This window comes from Danaus plexippus, assembly GCF_018135715.1.
Source record: "Danaus plexippus chromosome 18 unlocalized genomic scaffold, MEX_DaPlex mxdp_20, whole genome shotgun sequence".
NCBI lineage: Eukaryota > Metazoa > Arthropoda > Insecta > Lepidoptera > Nymphalidae > Danaus > Danaus plexippus.
The window spans coordinates 4,836,869-4,855,105 of record NW_026869853.1 but is presented as its reverse complement, the minus strand read 5'-3'; the positions used below and the strand labels follow the sequence as shown (position 1 = coordinate 4,855,105).

Below are 18,237 nucleotides of genomic sequence, written 5' to 3'. Positions count from 1 at the left end.
AATGTTGGTTAAATATGTTAATTTAATATGATAATTAGTTTAACAAGTGATTTATATGAATAAAAATTAAAACCATGTTACTAAAAAAAGTAAGTGTAGTGTAGTGCGTAATCAGTAAAAGGTGTTTTATATAAAATAAAACAAACAATTATATTTATTTATTTTTAAAACAATGACTGATGTTATCACAACAAATAGGAATCCTAGAGCACATTAACAGAAACGATTCCAAAATATGAATTATTAAACAAGGTCGCGTTCTTACAACACGACGATGTAAATGTAAGGTTAGGCTTTATCGGACATCTGATCATAAAATATATTTAGTTAAACAACCTCAAACATTTAACAACCATCTTACTGTATAACAATATAATAATTAAAAGTAAATAAGCATACAATAAACTTAATATAATCTACGTAGTAACTATAAGTTGGCATCGTTATTGTGCCTATTAACAGACAGTTTTTTACGTTTTCTATTCACAAATCCTGTGTATTTCATATTAAAAGATACTGGTGTTAATGAGGATGCCACTCTTACTTAAGTCCTGTGGCGACTGATATAGATATCATTTTAAACACAATTCTTTGGAATAATCACCGTTGCGAGCAATTGCGTATATAGCAACATTTTATCATTGCTAAATATATATAAGTGAGTAAAAAAATCATTTTTCAAAAAAAAATACTATAACAAGTCCTTTGCTTATATTATACAGTATAACTTCATCTTTAAAAAACAAAAACAAATTAAAGCAAAGAAGTAAATGTTCTAATTACTCAATATGTTAAGGTAAAATTAATCGGAAACTTCAAACAATGCTAAAGAATATATTATTACAAAATATACCCTGCCCTACTTATCTGGCAACTTTCATAATATCTGTATATATAATCTCTGATTCTGATAAACATTTCTGATGCGGCAACAGTAAAAATTCTATTTCAAATATTTTATCAATATTATCAGTGGTAGTGTATCAATTGGACACGTCACACAATAGGTGTGCATATCATAAGACATGATAATTATTACTATTATGTATACAAGATATATTTTTAAATTTGTGCCTAAAATTTACCTAAACAAAATTTACATCAAGTCTCGATGAATCTTTTAATAGCATCTACTGACTCGTTGTTACCAAACATATTAATATAACGGATTGCCTTAGATGCATTATCTGAATATAACAATTTAGTTCTCTCAATAGCATTAGTTTCTGCGACCTTGGCTTTGATATCCTCAAAATCTAAGCTTGGTATTTTATGTACGTCTTTAACCATGTCATATAATTCAGGATTTTCGTTAATGGCAAATAAAAATGGGGCACTCACAAGAGAAACTGGCTCTTTGCTTGTTGAACTAAACTTTTGTAATTCACTTGCGGCTTGCCATGCTAAGCATAAGTGGCAGCCAAAGAGGTAGGCCTGCTTTTGCTCTGCTGCACTCTTCCCAGCAAGCAATACCGCACCCTCACAACCCCGTCCAAATAAAGTCCCACCATTATACAAAGTCCGTATCATCCATTCTTCCTTGGGTGACCCTAACACATTTGAGTTATTTAATGGTGCTGTGTCATTAGATATTTTGAAATTTATACTATTCCCATCTGAAGGTTTTCCAGGTAGAGGCAGGTTTTGACAGTCCCGAGGACCAAAGAATTCACCTTCACTGAGATCTCTTAATGCTGTAGATATTAAATATGACAAATCTTGATTTTTCAAACGAGCCAACATTCCGTTGGCTGTAACAAGTAAATAATCACCAATCAATATAGCAATTTTGTTTGCAAACATTGATGTGTCTGTGGTTTTGTCTCGCTCTTCAACGGGTATGTTGAGGAGACCTCTGTGTATGTAGTGGCCAGTGCGTATCATTTCTGTTAACTCGGCTAACATTCGTTGGTGCTCCACAAGTGTTGTATTTTGTACTGAATGGGTGGATTCATTTGTTGCTTTGGACAACAGCAATATTATGAGACCCCATGGCTGAAGGTTGTTGTGCTGATTATTAAGGAGAGTTTTAGCCGTCTTTAAAATGGGATGGTTGCTACCTACCTAAAAGTTTTACATATAATAATTAGTTTATGAGTAATATATTTATATGTCAATGTCAAATTCAGCAAAAGATCTCATATTAAATTTTGAAGGTTCATAATGATTACAATAATAAATTGTGTTTCAAAACATGTTTCTGAGGAAATAACCTTGACTGAACCTTGTGTTTTATTACATAACACAAAAGCATTAATTAATGTTGCATTTCATATAATATTTGTTAGATAAATAATATATCCATAAAGATTTTCAATCATTAAAATTTTTACAAAACCCTTAAATGTTAGGGTGTTCAAATTAAGATATGGAAATTTCTTAAGATATAAAAAAATAACATGAAAAATATAATACAATGAAACAATTTATGATAAATTTTATACAAGAATTAGTATGTTATAAACATTTAAGAGTAAAAACAGAGAATAATTGTTTGTAATATTCAAATAGTACTTACAATTTTTCGCAATTGCACAGCAAGATTGGCGAACTCATCACTTAATAACCACCTCAAATTCATGAAGGAGGTCGGATATCCTACTATTTTCTCTGCTTCCCTAATTATTTTGCTCCATTGAGGCATAGGAGGATGAAACGAAAAGTCCTCCTGGGTTAGGTTGGTCATGGTGCTTTCGAGCCTTTTTTTACTGGATAACAACGCAGTTCGTCGGAAATATCGTAACATAGCGTATGACATATTTAATATTTATTTAATAGCTGATTATTAGATTAGTTTACGTTTAATTTCTGTCACAATTAAAAGTGTTGTGTAAAATTTACGTACTGCGCGCCTACTTTAGTGATATAAGATTGACAGTTGAATTGACGTTCTTTATTATGACAGCTACGTTTCTCGTTTAGAAACCAGTCGCGTAATACAGACAAACAATAATAAAAGGCTCAAATCTTTATGACTGAAATCTAATTATGTGTATTAAATATGACGGGTTTTATTTAATGTTACTTTACAAGGATAACCTATTTTAAAATCTCTTAATTATACAACTTATGTAATTATTAAGTAATATTAATTACAAATGCCAATACAACGACCTATTATATTTGAAAAATTTTCGTTAGCATATATTTTTTTTAAAACAGCCCTTTTATAATGAATATCGTATATCAAGAAAAGTGTCAATATGTTTAATCAAGATATTGAGTCAACCAAAACTTTCACATAATATTCGCATCTGTATATGACCTTTAATCCTATTTTATTTAATTACTTCGCAACAGGTTACAAGAAGATTGAAAATATACAGTTGTACACATAATTTTGAAGTTAATAAAATGATTTATTATCTCTCTATATAGAATTTTAGACTCCTAAACTCAAAATAACAAACCTCAGCTGAATCATATGATAAAACGAATATTAACTTGTTACTTTCAGATATGTACCTAACATAGAATTTCGATGTATAAATTATCATCCACTATACTCGTCTCTAGACATATCTACTGTCATATCTTCAAGATAAAGACTGCGAAAAATATACTATGATCACAAAATTTGTGTTTATTAAATTAAACCGCTTAGTTTTATGACAATTTATAAGCTATCTATTTAAGTGAAAAATTTGCATTACATCTATATAAAGTCAGATTTGCGATATACATTTTGAGTTATTCAAAATTTTGGGTAGCTCTTTGGTATGAGATCTTGGTGACTTGACAGCTTCTTTTTCAGTACGCCATTTTGATCTATGAGATAAAGTACAATAAGTAGCTAAGAAACTGACGTGAGTTCTAACAAGAACTAATTCTATTATTCCTTTTTCAGAGAGATCTGAATAACCGCCTTGTAGATTTAGGTTCAAAGTACTGTGAGTGTCATAAATTTAATTAATAAAATTAATAGGTTAATGTATAATGTATGATCATCTTGTTTAATCAAAAATCCCATCTCTATAGTCACAGAAATTATTACATCGCAAACTATGAGGAAATTATGGAAGCGAAGAAAAATATTTCAATAAATATGTACGAATATGTGTTTGTTTGTATGAAGTGCTTATAATCACAATTTGGATTCTTTATTAATGTGTCTTTAATTCTTAATAATAGATCGTTAAAGTTTGAATTCTATGTATTTGAATGTATTTATTGTCAAAATAATAATCGTCTTCTAAACTAAGTTTATTAAGCCGTGAGTTTTTCGTGTATAAATAAAAATAAAATATCTTAAACCATAAAATTCAACTATTCCACAGTCATGGATCTTTCGTAGAGGCTGTGATCCTATTAACGGATTTTAAGAAGATTATTGTCCGAGCACACCAATCCATAAGGCATCAATATCGTTTCTACAATACATTAAAGATTTTAATTTAACTTACTTTGCCTTAGCGTCTTAAATAAAGTGATTAGAATTTTTCATCTATAAAATGTCATAATTTTTAATAGTTTCTAAAACTTTCTGTAGACTAAATGCCTTTTGAGTCACGTAAGTATGATGAATATATACAAAATTTAGGGAGTTTTTATAAAATTTGAAATCTCCCGAAATTTTGTATTGGGTACGGTTTTGGAGTTAAAATATGAAATAGTAAATATGTATTTATTTGTTTGACAGCGGGCAGAAGAAAGTAATTTATTTTTTAAATATTCATATTAAAATCGCGTTTCTTATCTTAACTTCTTATTTTGAAAATAGGAAAGATAATTAGAAATCTTAGAAAATATTAATTTCAAGTTACGTGGGAAAATATAGATCATTGACTAAATAAAGAGCTAATTGTTTGTTACAAGCTGAGAATATTTATTTATCACTGATCGGAACACACAATACTGCTTGGTCAGCTGATGCGAGGTGTGATATTGACTTTGGCTGGTCTGCAACACACATTCAGTTCATGCCTACATCGCCGGCATCTGTCATGCGGCATGCAATGGATAAAATACAATACAAATGATGTAACCGCTGCAACAAGTTTTACTTTAAACGGTTTTGCTACTTATATATGAATATTATTGCATGAAAAAAATAATATATTGAATTAAATAATGGTTATTTATTTTCTTTGCGTTAAAAAATAGTTTTCGAGAATTCTTGTAGGTATAAAGATAATACGAAAAAATTACGATTCGCAAAACTATAAAAATAAAAGATATAAAATATAGAGCCCTACATATAGTAATATTAAGAGGTTCTATAGATGTCCCTCCGTTATGTATTATCTGAGAGAAAGTAAATTTTATGTAAAAAACTATATATAGATATTTCTCTGTAAACATAATTTAGTCAAATAATTGACGTGAATTCATCTGTCAAATCTAATTCTTGAAACAATGTCAAATGTAACTACTCTTTTTTTTTTAAATGTCATTATTCCAAAATTCCAAAATCCATTATTCCATTAAATTATTCCAGTGTAATTGAAGCCACTGTATAATTTATAAAAAATATAAGGATATAAGAGAATTATTTCTTTGTTAACCGCAGTAAAATTTTTATAGTAAATGTTACTAGTGTGAATATAAATAACAAAGAGATTTCAAAGACAATAATATGGGATCGTTTTAGAAATGACACTATAAGGTTGTAAGTTCAAGTTGGGCGTACGATTTTCTTAATCAGCAGCTATTATGCATGTCATAAAATACTGCCTTTTTTCCATTCCATCAATGAACTTTCTGCTGCAGCGTTGCATGTCATAGTAATTTATATATTATTTTTATATGTACCTACTGTCAGTAATTATTTCTCATCACTTGGACTAAGTGAAATAATCTTCCGTTAAAGGTTTTTCCTTCACGCATACCTACATATGCTTTTACAAGGCTAGCAACGATTCCACACTATTCCTTATGTTACATAATATGATCACAAGCGGCAGTGACCCCTAATCTAATAATTTCTAACAGTTTATTGCATAAAACTATTTTCGCTATATGAAATAAGTTTTTCTAGATTTTATTCTATTTAAGTTTGTATTTTACTAGCTCCTCTGGGTATTTTTTCTATTTTAACCAATGTTATAAGTAAAATAACTTGTCGTTGCTTTCAGATGTTTAAAACTTATAAAGAGGGTAAGTTTTTTAATTTTCTTCAATAGATTAAGTCGTCTAAACTGATTTGTATGTAAAGTTTATGTTAGATAGGCCAGTGTCCCTATTATAAGTATTTATCATTACAATAAATACGGAATCAACAGTGTAAACCTTCGCACGGTGTAGGGCGCAGGTTCTTGAATGAGTAACGGGCAACGCTTCGTATATACTATACAATGCAGGCTTGAATAAGCGTTAATACTGGTGCTTCGAGTTATAGAAAAGCGAGCCGAATCTAGAAACACCACCACCTACATACACCACCTGAGCCGCCGTTGATTTTGTATGTTGTTTGTTAGAGATGACCTCGTTTTTAAAACTGATGGTGAGATATGTCGTAGACTTCTGTCATTATGCCTCAGTTAACAGTAAATATTTCAATGAGATGCCTTAAGATCTTACAGATTATTATTATCTAACAGGTTATGTAACAGCTAAGAAAGGCAAAGAAATCTTATTGTCTTTGTTTCTTTGAGTATCAGAATTAGCATTTTCTTCCCTAACGAAGACTTTCTATACGTTTCGTTTCATTTCTCAAAATATGAAGACTTCACAACCCTGAGAATGCTTGCAATTTAGTATAGGCAATCTGTACAAATATCAGCGTAAGGAAAATATAATAGCCTTTTGTATTTATTATTCAATATCTGTTTATGTATATTGCAGGTGTCAAGCAATTAGTTTTATAAACACGGCAACATAATGTTTGAAGTTAAATATTCATAGTCAAATGCAATGAGAGATATTATTATCTGTAATTAGGTATAAACGGTAATTTAAATATATGAATTTATTTAATATAAAACGTTAGTTGTATCAGACGCCATTCGATACGATCTTATCGGATAGGTCGAACAGAATGGCCTTTTTGAATAAGAACGATAGCGACGGTACTAAGACAGCCCTGCAGCAATTAGGTATTTTATTTTTGATGTTATCTTCAACCCCATTTAACTGTATGCTAATAAATACCGGGTACTGAACGTTAACGCTTCCACACCGGCCAATCACGTGTCTGCGCGCCATAATTCAAAAATAGAAGGGTCAAGAGGCCCCTGGCGAAGACGGTGGCTCGTCCATAGCAATTAAAAATAAAATCGATGTGTAATTAGTTGCCAGTTTATGGTCGCCCGCTCCGGCCGCAAAACGACCAAAAAGGAACCATTTGCATTTTGATCGGCGAATTTCTGATTGAGTGAGGTTTGTACGACTCCGAAATAAATTGGGATGATTTATTTTTTATTTTTGTACATTTTTAGTAACATATTATTGAATATAACTCTTGTTTTCTTTTTCTCGTCCTGAAATTGAGGCTCATCGGTTTAGACACGGACCATAAAGAAACATTATCAGCGAGTATCTGGACGCGGTGGGCAGGCGGGCTCTAAGCAATTACGAACTAATTGCCGCGTTCATTTCGCAGAAATAATTTACTAATACGCCAGTATACATCTACGACCACGCCTCGCCACTCAGCTGTACACACATCACTCACATTATTTATATTAGGACGTTAGATTACCATTTGAAAGCGTTCTTTATGTACCACGCGGTGTAACAGTTTTACATTTAAATAGAAAACACAATACACCTCTCGATATTACATAGCGTCGGATTTATGGCGGACGCGTGGGTTATAAATATGCATAGAGCAATAAAAATTAAGAAGGCAACCTTGGTAAGTGAGGTGCGCTCCGACGGTAAATTGCTTTCCCAGTTATTATTCTCTCGATCGCCAATCCTATCCATTTAAAAGCAATTATGTTTTATTATAGGCGTTCGAGTGAAACGGGGAATGATTGACGCGCCGCTAGAGGGAGACGCACGTCTCTGACTGACAAGTCGTAGTAAGCCGAGCTTTGGGCTTTGTTTTTTATAGAGCACACCGGCACGGGCGCGCTGTCTTGATGCCCGAACGTGAATGGAGCCCTAATGGACGCTTGGAAATATAAAATTAAAACGGATATAATGACTTACATAGGCTATCACGATCGCGAGCTTTCGACGGGTCGCGGAAGGCTTTTGTTCTCTCGGACGTTGAACCCGACTTTTTAGTAATTAAAATGAACTTTTAGTTTTATTTTTTTTTCGAGTTTAGCCTAATGGAACATTAATGCGAACCGTCAAATTTAGTTTTTTTTTTTACTAATGTAAGTCTTCAGTCATTATCTTAGGTTAGTTTACAATAAATATAAACGTTCCATTATAACTTTTAGACGCTTTATTTAAAATTTCAAATTTTCATGAATCCAATTAAAAATAGCGTATTTCGTTACGGCCGTAGAATGTAGATCCAATCAGCGACGATATTACTCGAGGCTAGTAAATAAATAAGTTTCGGAATGAGAGCCGCGGGCGATGCTTTTATGAATTAATATTAAGTATTATTTGTGTGTTCTGTGAGTCGTTCTCATCAATAACTTTCAAAATCATTGTCTTAATAATTTTTATTTAAAGAAAAAAAAAAACTAAAAATATAAAATTTCAATATTCATATAGGAATTTAACATTATCTACAAACCAAACGTTCTTGTGACGTACTATTATTAATTTTCCTTCGATCGTGTTAAAACTGTTTTTCATAAAACTATAAAATTAAGGTGAATCCGTAGCGGCGAGTAAAAGTCTGAGATATTCAATCAGCTTGGTGTATTGAGAACTTATCAGAGGTCACAATGATGCACTAAACATCGAGATAGCGGCGAATCAAAGTCCTCATTGTACATTGTACGCTAATGCGCCATTCAGACGGATCCGCGGCCTTTGCGTGTTTAACCCGATGGAGGTTTTTTTTTATAGGTATCTTTTTATATAGGTTAAGGTTTTGGTTATGCGGCATGAGTTTAAAAAAATATATTTTTTTATGTCTTTAAAGCTATTGAATTATTGTCTAGTATTTATTTGGTAGTACGTAATAATTTCTTATATAGTAACGCCCTAAATTAATGTTTATAAAAAGAAATATTAAATTATGCATTTATTTTATCTATTGTATGACTTTGTCAGCGAGAGACACATTTAGTAAAACTTAAACTAAAAATTTAAATTAGAATAGATTTCAAAGTTAGATTAAAGATATCATATAATACATATATCATAATAACTATGATTACTTCAGAAACTAACAATAACATGGTCTCATTGTTGAACACGAAAGTCATTTTTGAAGTTAATTCAGCTATCAGATAACAGATGGCGCTACTTGTTATGTATTGGATATAAGTTTTATTTGAAGTAGTGAGCAATGTCTTATATACTTTTTGTATTTTTCATTCTGTTTCCTTCATTAATAGAAGCGGAATATTAAAAAATATTCAAGTCACAAAATGACTTATTATTCAAGTTACAATATGACTATAAAATCGAAAAATATGATTTAAGATATTGTTAGATAGAAAGTTATATTTAAAAAAAATTACAAAGCAAATTATTTCAGCGTCACATGTATAAAGATTTGAAATAACTGGAATGATATCCGAAGATTATTTTCTTTTAGCAAAATTACACGCCTAAAACGAATAAATTCACGAAACGAAACATTTCACATACATTATTTAGTCTGTGCCGTGAGTTGAGGCGCGAAAGATTTTTATTCTGTACTCCTGTCAAATTAAATATTAACTTTCGATGTATAAATCGCTGAGGTGACATGTTCCATTTTGTTTTCACCGTATATAACTCTGCTTCGAGAATTGAGAACCAAACGTTACTCACACGTATATTCTCTATGGAATTATATATTATGGTATAATTAATTTTTTTATAATGTTTTACTACATTTAGGTCTCATTTGTTCTGCTTTTATTTAAAAAGAAAATAGTTCAATTTGCAAAACATATTCGATATATTTACAAATAATATTTAATAGATATTAATAGAATGAAAAAAAGCCTTAAGTTTATAAAATTATAACATATTTGTATTATAATGTTACCGCTTGTTTTGGGCTGTTTGTGTGTGGGTGTGAGTGTTGTCAGTACTACACTTATTACGAATTTTACAGAATGAAAAGAAAATAATTTGAAAAGTTTTCCGACCATTTTCATTATGTTACTCAGCTTATTACTTTGAGATTATAAATCGTAAATAATATTCTGTGTTTATAAAAAGTTATTTCCTCAGAAATGCTTATTACAATACTAGTGTTTGTAAATTAGTTATTAAATTTGAATACGTTTATGTTTATTGTGTATGTTTTTTCTTTTTAATACGATGGCTATATAAGATATACATACATATATTGTTATTAATGCCAATATGCTTTTTTTATTTTTAATCTGTGTATATTATATATTTATTTTTTATTATTTAATTTTAATATCTCTTTCAAAATTTTTATGTGAAAATAAAAGATGATTATGATTTTGAGCAAAATAACAATTGACTGAATACACTTATTTAGAAATAAGAGTATTATTGAAGAAGTATTTTATCTTACACTACTTATTATGTTTAATGAGAAAGCTTAAAATAAAATATGTAATTTTTATCATTTTATCAATTAACATTTAGAAGAAATATATAGTAATAATAAGTTATTTTATAAATCAAACATAACACAATGCTCGTGATAGTCGTCTCTCATACGATTTTAACAAAATTATTTTTGTGCGATGTTACTTATAAATATTAACGAATTCCAGAAAAAGATCGCTTAATAATAGTTTAACACACAAATATTACATTATGGCTAAGCATATAGAAGCTTCTGATACGAAACCCTTTAAAGTAGGTTCAAAAGGAAAAATCCTTTGTTACATCCAAAATTACATTCACTGCAACCAGCGACGAGTTTGAAAATGGCTGTGTGAACAATATATATACCTATTACAACTCATTGAAATGTTTCGATATAAATGTCATTTGATGGGAAAAATCAAATAAAACATCAAATACATAAGGGAGCCTCGTCTTCAAAGAGTCACTATATATTTTTATATAAACACACAATTCAGAAACTAAAGTTAAATTTGCTAGTGATAGATATGCGAGGCGCCTCTGGAATGTAATTTTCACACGCCGAGCGACGTCACTGTACCCCGGCCCCCGACCCCCGACCCCCGAACCCCGCACCCCCACACTCCACAACCGACACCCCCGACAACCCCTCGCCGTGTAGTCCAAGAGCTGGTTCGTTCCGCAACCAGCTGATGAAGCTGAACCTTAATGCTGCCTGATAATTTAATAGCAGCGACATTTCAACACATTGAAGTGTAAAAGCGATTAAGAGAAAAAAATATTGTACGCCAAGAGTGAGTATTATTTGTTTTATTATTGATAAATTATAATCGGACGTATTTGTACGTGAAAACTTAATAATTTGTGTTTATTTGTATGTATTGGTAAATATTTCATTATATACGTGGGCTGGCTCTTAGCCCTTCGCCCCCGCGGCCTCTCACGACGGATGCTCCGGAAAATTGCTACAATGATTGTAAGCGGGAATTTCGAAATGAAGGAAGCGTACTTAAGCCGGCCCGCTTCAAACACTCGCTCGCGTTTTGATCGTAATTGCTTTTAAATAAGGTCCATTATCGTGTAAATATCTATTCACAGACACACATGCCTCGTATATACTACTGTTAAATTATTCGCATTCCATTCCACTGTTCCTTATTTTATATCGATATTCTTAAATACTTGACACTCTCATTAAACTTAGTACTGAATGATAACTAAACGTATTTGCTCTCCTGACTTTCAATAAACAACTCTTATATACTCTAACTGGCTAGCAATTTGATGAACTTAGTTAATTTAAATGAAACACCTTTGAGTGAGCTCATATATTTGTCAGACTTACTATTTTCAGAAAGTGCAACCATTAACGAAAGCAAATTTCGAATACAGAAATTTTATTTGTTCATTTAAATGAAAATGATTTTATTATTTGAAGCAAAAAAGCCCGTGAACGGTTGCGGTTGCTGAAAAGTAACCGAAACGTCGGGATTATGTAGGTTTAAAATAATAAAATCCGCGTAGTATATCCGAAATATATTAGTTTCATTTAAATGAATAAAACTCGCGAAAGTCTTAGATCCCATTATTTTATTTGTTCTTGACAAACTTCATCTGTTGTAATTTCACGTTTATACATATATATGTCGTGTGGGTCATTAATTCCAGTAACACCTTGTTCCGTTCCAAAGATATTGGGATATTTTTGAGTGAAACATAAAGAAACAAACTATAAAAAAAGTTTGATTTGAGTTATATTCATACAAATTTTAGTCTAATGACTGAAGTTTAAATTAAATGATTTTAAAACATACTATAAAATTTTCTGTAAATTATATAATGCAGTCACTCCGCGGATATACCAAACGCCGCGTGATAATTGACTGAAAGAATAGAAAAAAAATAGTTAAATTTACTGTGAGGCTAAATTGTATCGTATGAAGTAAGGTTTTAAGAAAGGTTAAGGTAGTATTTAAAAAAAAAAAACGAAAAAATTTCTGCTGTCACAAAGGTTTTAAAATATATATTTAAAATATCTTACGTTACTTAACGTGCCTTTTTATAGACATAATATGTTTTGATGATAGCAAATGAATAAATTAAATTGTTCATTATATTAATATTACTTTCTATTAATATCAATCTTTCAATATAGTTTCTGCTTCTCTATCGAGTTTTTACGTTATTTTCTTCGTGAACACGATCAAGTGTTCGCTTTGTGTTAAAATAAATATATATATATATATAGAAAAAGCAGTAACATATACTTTTTAAATACTTTACATATATATTAACTGTGTCATAAAGAGCATATTACTTTTAAATATCTCTGTAAATTGAAACATTTATTTCGTCTGTGACCGACATTCTATTATAATCGGACATTAATTTAGCGTTCAGAAGCTTTTCCTTCTATGAGGCTGAGTACTGGATGTTTAAAATCTCTCGTCTTACGTCAATGTCAATAATTATTCAGCCACATTTTGACATTTGACATCTGACGGGTTGCTTGCTTTTTAGTCTGCTTGGTTTTTTGTTTAATATCTAGGTGTAAATATTTTTTTATAATAATTTTGTTGTTATATAGTGAGTATGCTTGAATATTGGTTGTATGAATCGCTGACGGCTAGGTTAAACTGTCCCGGTTTGATTTACACGCTGAACGCTAGTTTGGTTAACACGAAAACGATAATGGGTAAAACTGGATTCTAACAAAATGTTTATATTTTCATAAATAGCTTACGACTACCAACACATCTATAAAATTTTTGCAGCCACACAATACTCGGTGAAATCTTCCGTCACGTGTTACGACGCATTAATTAATTAAGGTTTGTTTTTATGTTCGTTAATTTATGTTGTGCTGGACGGCCATAAATCAAGAGGAGTCGATCTTTCAATAACCCAATCAAAGCGGCTCCCTATCCGAACTAATGTTATTGTCAAACCGACTAGCCATTATCCGACTCGAAGCGAGCATCTGAATGTCCAGTCACGTATAGTCGAGAGGGACGGACGTATGCACTCGGCGGAGGTCGGAGAGGGACGGAGGATGCGATGTAAACAACCTCAGAATGCCAATATCAAATGGCTGTAACGGGCTGTATATTATGTACCATTTTTGACTTTGCCAGCTTGAAAAAAAATATGATTTTTGCGTGGGAAGAATGTATTTGGAAATACAAATTCGGTGACGTTGCTTTCGTTGTTTTTTTTTAACGTGGATTCGATTAGGAATATAAACTTTATGGTGTCGGCGGAGGGATTATTTTGGTCTGCGTGTCGTTGCTGACTTATGTCTTGTATATTTATTACATGAGATCACAAGAGGCGACATCTTGTGTTTTTCGTATTGACTCGGACGTCAGGCGGAATCGGAATGAGGTAATAAAGAAATTGAAATTTCCCTTATGTATTAATGCGAAGGTTTTTTGCAACATAATGAATATCGCTTAATTAAAGATCTTTGAACGCTGCCGCTGGTTTTTCTGTTTCCGCTGCGTGCGGCTCGAAGGGCCTAGTTTTTGTGAGCATTGTTAATACTAAACTTGTATTAATTTGTATATTTTTAATTATTTACGTTTCATCAATATTATTAGTTGTCAACGTATAGCTTTTATACATTCCTTATTATATTATAAGTGATGTGCAAAAAGTGATTTTTAATTTCGACAATTAATTAATTAACCTCAATTATAGTTTAATATTAAATATACATATACATTCATCGGGTTGCCCACGTATCATCAAAGATGTTACCCACCAAACCACATACAAGCAGCGTCGTGGGTTGAATACCAAAACTATTTGAATGTCTGTTAGGGACTCTTGAGTTGTACAAAAGTTGTAACCGTACCGCATTCATGCCTCTTGTGATATAACTACTAGGTACGTTAAAAGTGACGTCCGACAGTCCGTCACGTCACGGGCGAGGGCGTGAGTGACGTCATGCGGTTTTTGTATAGATTTTTCAGCGAACGGTTGTTAGTGGCGCTGAAGCGGTTAAACTAGCACAGTTGAGGTTTATTTAATATTAATATATTAAGTTGGAATAAATGTGACTTTATTAATAGCAGCGACGAAAATATAATAAAAATAGGATTGATTTATGACATTTGCTATTTACATTTTTAAACGATAATTGTTAGTTGCCGTCCGTATGTGAATCGATTATTCTGCATGTACATAGATGCTAATGCTCTCCATACAGAGCTTGGAGTGTCCAGCTCGTGACATCGGTCCGTCATCCGCCACGGCTGTTAGTCGTGGGGCGACGTTTTTCACGTGTCGGTGATGGATGGCCTCACCGCCGCCTATATACATTAATACGCTGACCATCTCTTAATGCTGCCACTATTCAGACTGTTTTGGCCTGAACAGTATTTGCACCGAGCTGCGGACACCGTTCATTTGTTACCGACTAGGTGTTTGCCGCGGTTTCACGTGCTGTTTTATTCTGAATGTTTATCGCTTCCTATATATTTTTGATTTTTCGTTTTTATATAAATTTTGTTTTGTTAATATTTTATTTTTGTTGTAGAGTATAAACAAATCGACGAAACTTTCGCAAGCGTTTTATAACAGAGAAACGCTTTTTTATAGACTGTGGTGTTAGGACCGTAGTGTTTATTCAAAAAATAAGCCAGTGGACGTATCTGTTTGTATGAAATTATAGTAAGAAAGTGGATGCATATTACGGAACAAGACAATAACAATAATTCGGTACGTAAACGGAAATCTTGTAGCGAAAAATCGTTAAAACGGTGGACAGAGTCCGCGCCATCAAGCCTTGGACCATTTAACGTGAAATACTCGCAGCGTGTACGAAAGACGGGGAGGTTTAAAATACGATTTATTACAATATAAACTCTCCTCCGGCCTCGCGCGGCTTGTCGAGCCCGAGCTGACCCAGCGGGGAGGCTTTGACGGAGCCCGACTTCGATTCCCGATCCACACACGCCTTATGAATATCATAAACATTTACCTGTACGCCGATCCGGGATTTATTTCTAGTGTAAATATGATAATGTAATTGCCATTTTGTAGAAAATTAACAAAATGGCCGCCTCGGTATCATCTTTGACACATCAACTGTCGTGTTCACCAACATTCATCCTATTAAATCTTGTAAAATCGTTTCATATATATTTTTTTTAAAGTAACGTTGAGATGATAATTACAGAGAGATTTATATCTGATTAAATAATTTTACCTGAAGTAATATATAATAATCAATTGTATTATATAACTTGTTTCTCTATGCGTGTTCAGTACTATAAACATTTAGTACTAAGGCCCTGTTTATAACGAAATAAATGTTGTTATTATGAATAAAAATCGTTTTTAATTGTTGTGATGAAAATTCAAGGAGTTTGATATGGCAAGAATGAGTCCACTTATGTCATTGTCAACGTGTGCATGATTGTCAAAATGTTCCTTTATATGTAAGAAGGTTAAAATAAAATGATTCTTATAAAATTATTATTCTCTTATATAAATGTCCGTGTTATGTACAAACGGATTGATTAGTTTCAAATATATTTGAAATTAAATTAATCGGTGTGGTATAACTTTATTGAGGTGTAATCGCCAAAACTTGGCTTTTTGATCTTAATAACTCAACTGATTGATAATATTTTGACGTGAATAATATAGTTTTTTGAATTACCTATTCTTGAAATTTTATATATAGATAAAATTAATTTTATGAAACAAAACTCTGAAGACGTTTTGTTAATTGGCCTCTAGTTATGTGGGTTACGTATATTAAGTATGAAAACTGTCACAACTGATAAATAAACATATTTTAAGAATTTTGCCGGACAAAATTAACTACATATTTTTCATAAAATTATATTTTCCTTGTATATTTTATTTATTTATGTATGTGAGAGAACCTGAAAACTGGAATAAGACATTTATTATTACCTTTATTATATTTTTTTGAACGACAGCCAGTAATACTTTTTGGACACACACACACACACATGTTGATTATATAATACGTTTGGAATGCATCACTAACACATCTTTGGAATAATCGTAGACATGTTAAAAATTGTAAATATAAAACATAAAAATTCGCGTGTATTTTTAACGTAACCGGTCCGCGGTGTCTCTATGTTAATTTATTCAGGTATTCAAAATCCCGTCCATTTTGGAATTCACCAAATAAGATTACTATCTTTATTACATAAAGCATCGCTCTCGCTCATTTCATTAAAAATGTCTTTAGCTTCGTCTAATGGACGAATATTGTTTGCGTTCAGTTATAATAGTCTCTGTTTGATCGTTTCAATGTTTTAGGTGAAATAATCGAGCCCGAAGATTATTAAGATCCGTATCGTTTATTGGTTATCGGTGCTAAGGAAAGTATGGAATGATTAATGCTCGACGTTTATTTAGTGTCTGAATTATTCTACTATAGATGTAAAACGATAATCATTTAAAATTAACAATCAGTGCTTCGTATTCTTTTAATATTAAACCTTTTTGTACACTATGCACCGTGACAGGTGTCATTTTAATTCGGCCGAATGACATACGATAATGGCGGAGCTGTCAATCAATATTTAATAATAACTGTACAGTATCGTTATGAAACAACTAAATAAATAAATAAATTATACACGCGTTTCATTATTTAATATTTATTTGTGTATTAATGGATTTTTTATATATTTTTAACTCTATATAGGAAACCAATATTTCTGTTTGTACCACTACGTCGTTTTCATTAAAAACTAACAATTTAAATATATAATAAGAGATATGAGATTTATTATAGCTTCTATACGTCATTTTATATGTGAAGAGCTCTTGAATGTCTTTTTTATGTATTGCACTAGTTGACAGCAAATGTTTCCTGCGATGCCTGGATTTTTAATACTAATTGTCTTCTTGTCTTTTTATCTATAATGTCTACGACCATACTGTCTCTGTATCTAGATCCTTTCATCTATAACCCGAAAGTTATATTACATTTTCTCAATTTATCTTTTCTTATCTTTGGCTGTAGCCCAGAAACCGCTAAAACGTTTTTAAAATTTTTGCTTAGGGAAATCTAATAGAAATGACAAATAGTTGTAATAGTTTCTCGATCAAATTAAAACATCACAAATTACACATGGAATAGATTGACGAAGTCAGCTTGTCGGATATTGTAAATAATGTGAACCATTCATACAAGTGATTATTTTGACAAATTATTCTTAAGATATATCTTTGAAATGAGTTGACAGAATTAAGACGGAATAAATGTATCATTTGGAAGGCAAACAAACATTACAAACTTTATTGATACATAATGAAAAAATAAACACAAGTTTCAATGCAATTTCAGCTAACGTCTTATCTAATTAAAATCAATAGGTGTAGTATGTCTGTTTGCCCCTCGCCAGTCGTTTAGTTTAAAACTTTAATTAACAGATAAACATGTCGCGCAGCGTCTTCAATGACTCCATTAAAATGTCTTGCACCTTCCACCTTCTCCTGCGACCTGTACAATAATGGGTTTCCATTTTGGGGCTGGTCTTATTCGTATTCCGGAATAGATTTTGATTTTGACAAAATTTAACCTCAAATCGAACCTTAACACATTCGTTTTAGTTTGTTTCTGAGTGTTTATCGTGTCAAAGAGAGACTCTCCATATTTTTATGGAC

At 31.6% G+C, this 18,237-nt stretch overlaps 1 protein-coding gene across 1 annotated transcript; it reads right to left on the bottom strand.

Annotated features, from left to right (window-relative positions):
* Window positions 1-143: 143 nt before the first annotated feature.
* Window positions 144-2,873, bottom strand: LOC116773193 (all trans-polyprenyl-diphosphate synthase PDSS2-like). Its single transcript, XM_032665604.2, has 2 exons — window positions 2,519-2,873; window positions 144-2,064 (listed from the first exon to the last, which is right to left on the bottom strand). The coding sequence occupies exons 1-2, from the start codon at window positions 2,756-2,758 to the stop codon at window positions 1,102-1,104; spliced, it is 1,203 nt and encodes a 400-aa protein (XP_032521495.2). The 5' UTR covers window positions 2,759-2,873; the 3' UTR covers window positions 144-1,101.
* Between the last annotated feature and the right edge of the window lie 15,364 nt (window positions 2,874-18,237).

Excerpts from the sequence above, each read along its gene's own strand:
- LOC116773193 (XM_032665604.2), bottom strand. The coding sequence starts at position 2,758 with ATGTCATACGCTATGTTACGATATTTCCGACGAACTGCGTTGTTATCC. Across the intron at positions 2,065-2,518 it reads CTGTGCAATTGCGAAAAATT|GTAGGTAGCAACCATCCCAT; the intron begins GTAAGTACTATT and ends TAAAACTTTTAG.